Genomic DNA, 11938 nt, shown 5'->3' with positions numbered 1-11938 from the left:
ATTCCAGTGGACCTCCAAGCAGTGAGCAGAACTTCCATGAAGCTCAGAGCTTTGCTGGGCAGACACCCTCCAGAAACCCTGACCTTGTTGACATCTGAAGGGAAAGGAACTGATTAACAGTAGGCTGGTCAGATGGAACAGAAATAGAGAGGAATAGGCACTTGTTGAAATTAAAGGCTTGGTTGTTCGTATGCAGACATCAAAAGATCATCAGGGTGACTGCCTTTACACCACAACCTAAAGGCAACTGCTCCACAGACATGCTAAGATCTCTGTGAGGACAGTCACTTCTAACTTCAAAAGCTTTCTTGCTAACCCCCGCAGGCTTTTGCTGCCCATCTCCTCCAGTGTACTCCTACTATTCAGCTTGTTCTGCATTCATACTGCACCAGTTCCCTCCCTCCATTCTCCAACCCCTATTTCCTGCCACTTCCATACACACCCCAATCCAGTTTTAAATGTTTAATCCGGACCACAACAAGGGACATAGCCTGGAGGAGTGGGGGGGAAGGGGAAGGGAGAAGGAGAGAGATGGCAGAGACTGTGTTGGAGTGGTTATGTTGGGGGGTGTCAATGAGTAGCACAGAAGTAGAGTTTGGAGGAGGGGGTTAAAGAAGATAGGGGAAATGGAAGAGCTCAAAGTTTCTGTACATGTGCACACAGAAAACCACTGAATCTGTTAAGGGAGCTGATAAGCCTCCCAAAGGCAAGTGAAGTAGGCAAGCAGAGAGGCTGGGAGCTTTGTGGGAAGCAGAGAGGTAGGTGAGATGGCAGGGGCCAGGTGGGAAATACGCAAAATGATAACATGGGTGCCAGGGAGCCCTAGGACAGCAGGACCCTCCTTAAGACACTCTAAGCAAGTAAAGGAGTGTTATTTTATACCTCAGAAAGATTATAAATCCCTAGCTCATTTAAGCAGCTTGGTCATGTCATGTGTACACATCTTTACACAGTGGGCTGTCTGCCTGACAGGGGTTTGGTTCATACTGAATATTTGCTTAAAAGGTTTAGCTCAACACCAGAAAAATAATACGTGCGCATGCAAATCTACATGCGTCAGTTTAGGAGTTCTAAACACAAGCCTGTGATGAGAAGAGATGCTGAGGAACAGGGTGAGGGGGTCAGTGATGCAAGATTTTATAAAATCCTCATTTTGGATTCATCACAATATAAAGTTTTGAATGTTAGGGTTAAGAAGTTTTCCCAGAAAATATTCCTCCAAACAAACACTGGAATGGGGAGGGGGGAAAAGAGAAGAGATGGTTAAAAAAAAATAGGGATTATGACAGAAGTCTGAAGGCAACCTTGACTATGGAATTGCAACTGATGCCGCCATAATAGGGTTTTCTTGGGGGGGGGGGGGGGGAGAGGAAGACGACAAAAAACAAAAACAACTCAACTCTTGTTACATACACACCAAAAACTGCAGGCCAATTACTCCCACTCAGAAGAATTTTGATCTTTGTCATTCTATTTATATTCCAGCTTGTGGGAACAGATGGTAATTTTCAAAGGTTCAGCATTATATTTTAATTTATTCTATATTTCTGAATTATTCACATATTCAAGATATTAAAAACACGTTTTTGTAACTGACAATTTTCATGAAAACAGTTTTTGTTTTAAAAATTAATCTACTACTCTGAAGCATTTACAGCATATTCTGAAAAAAGATAGTTAATCAAGAAACTGCAGTTTAAATACCAGTTTACCAATTAGGTGGAACAAGTATTTTTCAAAGATGACAATTTGTATTTGGGAATAACTCTGAGATAACTGGTAATTTTATTGTGTCTACAGGGCACCAAAGAATTTATTCATTGCAGCTACTGTTTCAAACCCTCATCAAGTAAACTAACAATCTTACTCTCTCAAATCCATTATAGAACATAGTTGCAGTGCAGGTAATAACTGATCATCAACATTTATTTCCAATTATGTTGTCATTTGGGGCAAAGCCTTTTCTCTCTTTCCCAAACTAAATATAGTTACAAAAATATGCATATATACGATGTTTCCCTTTTCAAAATCTTTCTAAGTCCAAGTGAAGCTAGCACTGCTAATGTCATGAAATCAACACAATGCCATATGGTAGGAGAAGTCCATTTTTCTATTTTCAAGTAACTGTTTCCCCATTTCCTTTTGGACGGGCTCGAGTTCTGTGATGCTCTTGTTGAGACTTAGGGGCAAAATCTATTTCTAATCATTTGAACAAACTTAAAAATGTTAGTGAAACACAGATGTTAAACGCAACAGCAGTGAGGAAGTATACAGCGGTATAATTTCACGTAAAGCATAAAATATGTATCTCCAATTACAGAATATCACACAATTATTGACAAAGACAAACTTAGCTTTTCAGAATGTCTTCGTTCCTATATCTAAAATATATTTAAAAAACATTATATGAAAACCTAACTTTCTTTTCAACATATTGGAAGTGGATGTTTTTACTAAAGTCAAACTGGAAAGAAGAACAGAAAAGTTAACTCTAATATTCTAAGTACTACTTTTAAACTAAATGTAATGAATAAAAGTAGTATGAAACTTAAAATGGATAAAGATTTGAAATCATAAACCTAAACTCAGCACCAAAACGTTTAAGGCTATGAGTTTTAAAAAAGCTTTAATCAAGCCTCAAAAAAAAAAAAAGGGGGGGGAGAAGAGAGAGAGTGAGAGAGAGAGAGTGTGTGGGGAAATCAAGAGTTTCTGCCACCTTTGATTGCACGCAAGAGAACGCATGCGCTCTCTTGAATTTCCCAAGTCACGTTTCTGTGTCTACTTCTAAAGTCAGGACATTATTTCCAGAAAAATGCTAAACAAATACAATCAACCTATACTAAAAACCTAATAAGTGCATTTCTGTATTTCCATTATCTCCATTCATTTACATATATCAATCCCATTTGAATACCTGGTGGTGTTGGGAGTCATCCAGTGTTTTGAAGACCATGGCTACCATTCCATGTGCTCTCAGGTGCATTCGGAAACTGGGCATGGCGCACTTTGTCGCCAAGCTAATAACACTGGAAAAAAACAGACAGGCATTAACGTGTTTTAAAGTCACTACATTTATTTTTAAAAAAGGCTAGTTAAGTAAACTAGTCTAATGAATATGAGTATGTGTCCATCAGAAAATTCAACTGTTTGTGGGCTGATAAAAAGGCTTGTTATATATATTCTTGTAAGATTTACCGCCCATCTCAAATGGTGAAGATATGCAGCATTCTATTTTAGGATTGCTTACTCATACCGGGCTAAAGTCTGGTTTCTTCTTTTAATGTTAGCTACAACAGGGTTGCAAATGGGTAACATTAAGTGTTTTAGGAACAACTTTTAGTTGAAAGAAAAACCTTCACTAGTAACACCAACTTGGTGAAGAGGATCAAGAAAAGTGTATTGTGAACTGACACCCTCACTATCTGTAATCCCTCCTTCACATACAATATTGTGAAATATCCGTTTAGCCTGCAGTTTCACATAGCTAACCTGAGGCCAGGAGGAGGATTGGATTTTGGCAGGGAAAGTTTGGAATAACCCAAAAAGGCACTTTTGAACTAGAGGAAAAAGCGTACCCTGCCCACCAAACCATCAGGTATGCACACACCTCTTCCTTCAGATCCTTCCCATCTCCGTTAATGTTCAAAATACCTGCTTAGAATGGGTAGTCATGGATTTGGGTGTGTTTTTGTTCCTTCTCTTCCCCCACATACAATAATTTTTTTTAAAAAAAAAAGAAGTGTGCTTTTCATAGCTCTAGTTCGGATTGTCTGAGAGTTTTCATGTGTACCCAGCACTGCCTACCTTCTGGGTTTTACAAAAGTGTTCCTTTAAAATTTGTGAAGTTTCTTAGTGTTATACTCAACTTTGTTTTAAGGAGGCTATATTTCCTTACCTTTGTTATTAAAAATTAAAAAGTTAAAATGTCTCCAATGGTGCAAGAGGAATAAAAAAAAATCAGGACTATAATGGAATATTACATTACAAAAAAATCCTCTATGATACCAGAGTAACCTTTAAAAATCATATGAGAATGTCATGTTTAGATCTTTTACAGTCTCCAACCACAGCACAGCATTCAAAGAGGATCAGCTTGCCAACAAGGCTTCTAATTCACCTAAGTCTACTGCTATCCTTACCCCCTATATATCATTTTCTTTGGAAAACACACACCTTGCAATTCATAGATTGGAGGAAAGTTCAACGAGTACAAGTTAGACCCAGTTTCCTATATAATTTTAGAAGTAGAGAACAAAATTTAAAAGAATTTTGAAAGTTTACAGAGACTCAGTGTATTGAATGTGAATTAGGAATGTAAATACAGTTTAAAAAGTTAACCATTTAAATGATTTAAAAATATTTAGTTTAAACCGTTACCTGATTAAGCGGCTGCTCGGGGGTCAGCCGGCTGGCCAGCCAGCCCAGTGGTTAACAGTTAAGGAGGGTTAACCAGTAAGACTAATGCTTACTGGTTAATTGGTTAACATTTTCCATCCCTAAAGTGAATAACTTAATTCTAAAATTCTTAGTTATATTGATTATTTACATAATTGCATATATAAATAACTCAAACAGGATGATTGAGATTTCTGCAAATTATGTTAAATCAGTCAACATTACTGCAATTTGTTGAGCTACCTGGAGGAAACTGTTGATTTAATATCTGCTTTTTAAAGTTCTACAGCTGTTTTTGTTACACGTCAGGACACCAAATAAAATTTCACTGCCATCTAAATCTACAGTTCAAGGTTTTTTCTACAATAATTGTAGTTTTGCCACATCTGTACACAGAAAGAAGTATACCAGTATGGAAGATAAAAGGGATTTTTATATTGCTATAGAACTATTCTCCTTGGTATTTTTAGGTCCACAAACTATACAAAACAAACAGTGATCATGAATAAACATTTTCAGCATGAAAATGTATACATCTAATTCCATTTTTGTTAACAGGATTTAATTGTACAATGCAAGATGCAAATCTAGAGATGACCAAAATTTAACAAAAGACTGACTATAACCTAATGTTCATGTTTTACATCCTCAGAATTCTAACAAGGATTGCTAGTTAACCCCAGGCCTGCAAAAGTTGCAGTGAACATCAGTGTTGGCTATGGCATTCTCAATAGGAAATAAAGAATAGACTGTTGGCAGAATGAAGGAAACCTCAGCATGATATTATGTTATCACTGTCAGTGAGTGTCTGGGGATATTTTCCACATATATATTAATAATTCTTTAAAAACTGAATTTTCTATTAAAGAGCAGTGGATAGATGCTTCCTCACTTACAATCGTATCCAAACAAAGAAAAGTTAACGAAGTATAATTTTTGCTTTGAAGCAGTACAATAGTAAATTTGGGGTTGTAATTTTATTGCACAAAATCCTCTTTTATCCTTCCCCACATTATACATTCACACTCATAATACACTGTAAATGTCATCTCCAATATTCTCAGATTTCCCCCAGGCAGCAGAAACTCCAGGTAACTACTAACAACATTTTAAAGTTGGATCACATATTTAATAGAAATATTTAAACCCCACTTTTTTCCTTTGAATAAAAGAAATAGATACAAGATATTTTATGTTAAAATATCTCACCTAAGGCAACGTGTGTTTAGGGGCTGATTGCTCTTCAGTCCGCTTAGCAAGTACTCAATATCATCTGTGAACTCTTGATTTTCACCAAATTCCACTACATCATTGAAGTGCTTTACATGCTGAACAACAGTGTATAACTGGAAGATACAAACATATTTTGAATTCAATAAATTGCTGTTGGGATGGATTATAAAATTAACACATTTAATGTTATCTTTAAAAAACTAAACAGATTTTAACTGATATTTTGTTGAAGACCACTCAGGTCATTCAACTCATCCAACATAAACCATTAACTTTAATGGTGAAAGCTAAAGCCTCACTTTGACACTGTTCCTTCAGTATATATTAGAAATACCAATAATTACCTTAAAAATGTCTTGAAAATACTTACTTCTTTGTCTTCTTTCCTACATTTCAATGCAGTTACTATCTCTTGATAGGGCTGAGTAGGTATTGTCACAGTTTTTATCACTTTGGGAGGTGGTGCAGGAGCCTTAAAAACTCCATCATCTTTATGAACTGCCTCCTTTGAAGATAGCCTTACCTATCAATAAGAAAGTGCTTAAATGGGCAGATGTTTTCAGTGTGCAAACATACACCAAATACATACGGAAACAGAGCAGGGTGTGCATTTTTCAAATTCAAATTTTGGGCTGAGACAGAGGTGTACCTGTACCATTCATCAAATTTGGAATATGTCAGATCATTTAAATGGTGTTTTAAATATAAAAAACTTTGTTAAAAAAAAGAGACAGGTCTGGTGGGACTTCAAAATCAAAAGAGCAGATGGAATCTTTTGCACTGATTAACTTTAACTGATCACCAGAGTAGGTAAAATTACCAAGTTTGGTCTTTAAAAAAAAGTTAAAATTCTTTGTTGCCTCTTACTGCACTGACTATCTTACTTCCTGGAGGCTCTAAGCATTAATGAGCTGCTTGTTATATCCAGTCATTAGCACACTTTCCACTAGTCCTGATACGGAGTCTGCTGTTCTAGCTGTGGCTGCAGCTAGCAGAAGATTTGTCTCTTGCCATTTGACCACTGAAAATGCTTCCCATCTGCAGGTAGCAGGCTTTCCAGCTTCTTCCCTAGCATAAGAGAACATCTACAGAGGAAGTGTTGTGGGGCACTATGGATGCTTCTGTAAATTAATGGCATTCTTCCTGCACTGGTTTTATATGTACTCACTTTTATATTTTATGTACAACCATTTTACAACATGCACTACGACAAAACTTACCCTTGCCGCACACTTGCAAAAGTAAAAAGTAATGGGGAGCTGACTGTCTGTTTCACTGTAGCTATCTGGCAAATCCCCAGCCTCCTGGCTGTCTCACTGGGATGGTATTACAGGTTTTCTCCTCACCTACTCCTCTGTATATATTAATAGGATGCTGCTTTAAGCAACAGTACCAGCCTGTCTTCAATTTGCTTCTGTCAGCCTCACCCCCAACTTTTGAGATAACAAAGACGACGGGAAACATTATCCAAGGAAGAAGAGCCAGAGATCCGTAAATATTTCAAGTTAAATACAAAAAAAATCCCAACACAATGGTTGTTTACGCTTATTCTCAACCTCACCTTTTTAAATTGAGGTAATCTTAAGACCTATTAAGTGAAAACTTAAAAATATATATATATATTTTTTAAGACTGTACTAAGCTCATGGCACTGAGTGTGCATAAATCCCAAGAGTAGAAACCCTGCAAAGGAAAAAGAAAATTTCTGCTACTGTACGCTGAAGGCAGAAAGCCTAAATTCATGTAAGATGTTTCATAATCAAAATTAAAGCATCAACCAAACTACCAAACTGGACAAAATGAGTTTTCACATGCTGCCCAAATCAGCACATAACACTATCAATTCACCTTAAACCCCAGTGACATAAATAACTCAGCAAGCCTCTCGCCCGAGTCAAGTTGAGCACGGCCCCGATGAATTCTGTCCTTTGAACTGGAACTAACGTGGACTTTTTGTGGTTGACCAGTAGAGTCCCAAGGAGTGGCATGTGGCTTGTAGTACAACTATGTTGCATTGGACCTGAGCCTTGGACCTGCCTTTGACCAACCAGTCATGGAGGTACAAGTAAATCTGGATACCCGACACCTGAGGTAGGCCGCGACTACTGCTGTGCACTTAGTAAACACTCTTGGTGCTGTAGCCAGGGCAAACAGAAGGCCCGCAATCTAGTAGTGGGCCAAACCAACTGTAAAATGGAGAAAACGTCCGTGTCCTGGGAAGATCACTATATAAAAGTATGCGTCTTTCAGGTCAAGGGCGGCAGAACGGTCTCCCGGATCCAGGGAGGAGATAGCTTCTTTAGGTATCTGTTGAGGTCTCGCAGGTCCAGAACAGGATGCAAACCACCCTTGGCCTTTGGGATCAGAAAATACTGGGAATAGAAACCCTTGTTCCTGTAAGATGGTAGGACCTCCTCCACTGCCCCCAGCTGCAAGAGCCCCTGAACCTTCTGCTTGAGAAGACTCTCGTGAGAAGGGTCCCTGAAGAGGGAAGGGGTGGGGTGGAAATAAATTGGAGGGTGTAGCTGTGCGCCACCATACTGAGGACCCAGCGGTCCAAAGTTATCGCCAACCACGCAGGGAGGAAAAAGGAAAGGTGGTGGCCAAAAATTGGGAAAAATTGGATCCAGGGAATAGACTGGTAGGTACTCAGGCATACCCTCAAAACGACTTTTTAGCTCCTTGCTTGGAGCAGGCTGAGCCTGACTGGGCAGAGGGTGGGAGTGGGTGACTCACGCATGGTGATACAGCCCTTGGGCTTTTTCTGCGGCGGGTCCTGCCAGGGCTAGCTCCTTTGCCTCTGGGGTAGTTGCAGTTTGAACTGCTTATGTGCCGGACCCGGAACGTAGAACACCAAGGTTTTTAGGGTAGTTCGGGAGTCCTTCAGCCCATGTAATTTGTTGTCCGCCTGCTCTGCAAACAGAGCCTGGACATCGAAGGGGAGGTCCTGAATCAACTGCTAAGCCTTGGAGGACAACCCAGAGAGGAGCAGCCAGGACCCTCGGTGCATGTAGATGGTAGATGCCATGGTGCGAGTGGTGGAGTCTGCCACGTCAGACGCCGCTTGAAGGGCCGCCCTAGCAGCAGATGTGCCTTCGTCGAGGATCACCCGGAATTCTTTAAGGGAACCTTCCGGGAGGGCATTCTCGAACTCGGTCATGGTTTGCCACATATTAAAGTCACAGCGGCCCAGAAGGGCCTGGTGCTTAGCCACCCTCAACTGCAGGCTAGACAAGGAATAAATTTTCTGTCGAACAAGCCCAGTCTCCTGGAGTCTATGTTTCGGGGGTAGCTCCAGGGAGCCCCTGGCATTCCCTGTGGTTAACTGTCTCAACCACCAGGGAATTTTGGGGAGGATGGGAGTAAAGGTATTCGTGCCCTTTCGTCGGGAGAGAGTACTTATCTTTTACCCATTTGGAAATGGGGGGCAGAGAGGAGGTTTGCCCCAAGGCGCTGGATGTCTTCAGTACCCCTTCATGAAGGGGAAGGGCCACCTTAGCAGGGCCTGTGGAGGAGAGGATGTTGAACAGGAGTCTGCTTGCTCCTCTAACTCCTCCACCTGCAGGCCAAGGCTGGACGTAACCCCCTTAACAGCTCCTGGTGCGCCTTAGCATCATCCTGAGGAACCCCGTGAGGGTGTTCCATGATGGCTTCATCCAGTGATGACACAGAGGAGGCCAGTACCGTGAGTTCCACAGCACTCACTGGTGGTCCAGCAGGCTGTTTCCCTTGGTCCACATGAACTTGCAGGGCCTTATCCCCTGGGGCCTCAAGCACCAGAGGGGGTTGGGTCGTCGAGGCCACAGGCCTGTCCAAGGCTGTCGACACAGAGGGGGCAGGCTGGGAGGGCTGGGTGAACCCCCACGGTTTTCAGGAGTACCACGGGGCCGGCCACTGGGCCTGGGACCACAGAGCAGTTTTCGTTACCAACGATGCAGGTGGGCACCAAGGATCTGGGAGGCTGCCCTGCCGATGTGGAGCCTTGCTCCGTACTGGAGCCATATGCATAACGATTGCTACCCGGTGACCCAAATTCACTGACGTGTCAACTCCGTGCCTGCCAATAATCTCAGTAGCACCTAGAGAAGGACCGGTCCGAGCGGAACGCACGCTTCCGTGGGGACCTCGGTGACTGGTGGCACTTGGCAGATCTGCAACAGGAGACCAACGATCCATGTCTTGAGCTTCGAAACCGGTACCGGGACGAGGAGTGGGACCTTTAGGTATTGCGGGCTGGGTGGAATCTCCCTGAATATGGTGATACCTGTCTCAGGGATCATTGGAGGACGGTAACCACGGGCCCTGCCAATCATTCCCGGGATCTGTAATGGCATTCCAGCGATAATGGCTGGTCCCAACATTCCTGCCAACGAGCGCATGCCTCCATGGGTCTGCGCCAGGTAACCGGTGAGGTCTACCTTGAATCCCGTTGCCAGTGCCCAAGGTCTGGTGACCATAGAGGACTGCAATGCATCTGCCTCTCTAACTCCGAGGCATGACAGCTTCGAGTGGGTGAGCGGTGGCAGGATGTCCCCCGGGATGGGAAACGGTGCTATTGGGGCAAAGGTGGATGGAAAGGTCCCAAGGCGGGCTTACTTGAGGTCTGGGCACCGGGAGCATCAGGAGCTCCTGCGCAACCTGGAGCACTTCAGTTGTCAATGACACCTGAAGCTGATGAAGGCCGGCCTCTACGTCCAGGTTTCCAGGCAAGAAACTGCATCACTCGACATGAGCGGAAGTCCGATTTCACGACGGAGGAGATGAGCTGCCTACCACGGCTCTTAACTTGTCCCCAGCCCTGTCCTTCCCCTTGTGGGGAGTAGGAGACTGTCCCCTGCTGACCTTCTTTATCTTCTTGGTTGGGGATGTGGATCGGTGCCAGCTCATTGATGGCACCAGTGGGGTACTACGGACTGATGCCGCAGTGCTGGGTGCCAAGTCGGACCTTTAGTCCGGGGACGGAGTGAGCGCTGGCTCCATCAGGAATGCTTTGAATCTCATCTCACACTCTCTCTTAGTCCTGGATTTAAAGGACATGCAGATTCGACACGTATCACTTATGTGCCCTTCACTGAGACACCTTAGACAGTTACTATGCAGATCGCTCATGGGCATGGGCCATTTGCAACGATCGCAGGGCTTAAAGCCTGGGGACCGGGACGTGACCTGTCCCCCGGCTAAGTACCCAAACGGAACTAACAGAACTTGTAACTACTGCTAAGGACTAAATCACTCAACTACTAACTATGTACTCTAACTTTACAAGAACTCTAGTTTGTATGAACGAAGACTAAGCAACGCCAGTAAGAGCAGCGAACATTCATAGAATAGGGTATCAGGGTTGGAAGGGACCTAAGGAGGTCATCTAGTCCAACCCCCTGTTCAAAGCAGGACCAATCCCCAATTTTTGCCCTGAAACCCTAAATGGCACCCTCAAGGATTGAACTCACAACCCTGGGTTTAGCATGCCAATACTCAAACCACTGAGCTATCCCTCCCCCCATTCCATGCACCATCACTGGTGGCAAGAAGGAACTGAGGTATGGGGGGAGCTGGGAGCACCTCTTATATCACACCATGTGGGCGCCACTCCAGAGGGCGCCAGAGCTGCTCCCTTACGGATACTGCTGAGGGAAAAACTTCCGGCATTGGTGCATGTGGCGAGCACACACACCTGATGTGGAATGGACATGAGCAAGCACTCGAACAAGAACTTATGATTGTTTTTGCTATAAATATATCTCAGGGCTGTGATATTAAGTGCTGATCCTGAGTTGGACCAAGTAAGCTGGTATGTATATTGCCTCCTTGGGGACAGCAGACCTGAAATTACTGTGAGTGTGTAGTGGATATGGGGCTGATCGCTACAGAGGGAATGCTCCAAAATGCTCTGGGGCTGAAGTGTACCTACTGTTAATCGGCAAGGCAAAGTAAGGGCTGACACAGTTTTGAAGAGATTGTTTGGGTGGCTAACAGACTAGAAGTATCAGGCAGCGGATACCCAGTTAAGCACAAGCAAGTCTCCCTCTTGTTTGAGGCAAGAGGGTAGCAATGTGACTTGCAATCCTGGGCATCCCAAAGACTATCATACTGAGGTAGCTGGGGGATGGGTGGAAAGGCATACCTTAGATGGTCTGTTCATTATAATAGAAGGGGTCCCTGGACAACCTTTCTAACACCGCTGTGGAGCATCATAGATACAATTTCTTGATCATCTGTGAGGCAAACAGGTCCCAGGACGGCATTTCCCACTGGGCAAAGATGACATTCAGGATGGAATTGAATATTTCCTACTCATGGTCAGTGGAAA

The 11938-nt window shown here is 43.0% G+C and overlaps 1 protein-coding gene across 5 annotated transcripts in view; it reads right to left on the bottom strand.

Annotated features, from left to right (window-relative positions):
• WAPL (WAPL cohesin release factor) overlaps positions 1-11938 on the bottom strand; it is a 127004-nt gene that overhangs the window by 22319 nt on the left and 92747 nt on the right. For 4 of the 5 annotated variants that reach the window (XM_073353327.2, XM_073353329.2, XM_073353328.2 and 1 more), the window contains exons 6-8: positions 5999-6151; positions 5605-5741; positions 2915-3026 (exon numbers count right to left, since the gene is read on the bottom strand). In XM_073353327.2, the coding sequence (XP_073209428.1) occupies positions 2915-3026; positions 5605-5741; positions 5999-6151 (402 nt within the window). The remainder of the gene's footprint in view (positions 1-2914; positions 3027-5604; positions 5742-5998; positions 6152-11938) is intronic. The other variant, XM_073353330.2, reaches the window with a different exon arrangement.

This window comes from Lepidochelys kempii, chromosome 7 (assembly GCF_965140285.1).
Source record: "Lepidochelys kempii isolate rLepKem1 chromosome 7, rLepKem1.hap1, whole genome shotgun sequence".
NCBI lineage: Eukaryota > Metazoa > Chordata > Testudines > Cheloniidae > Lepidochelys > Lepidochelys kempii.
The sequence above is the reverse complement of the archived record's forward strand: the minus strand, read 5'-3'. Positions and strand labels throughout refer to the sequence as shown.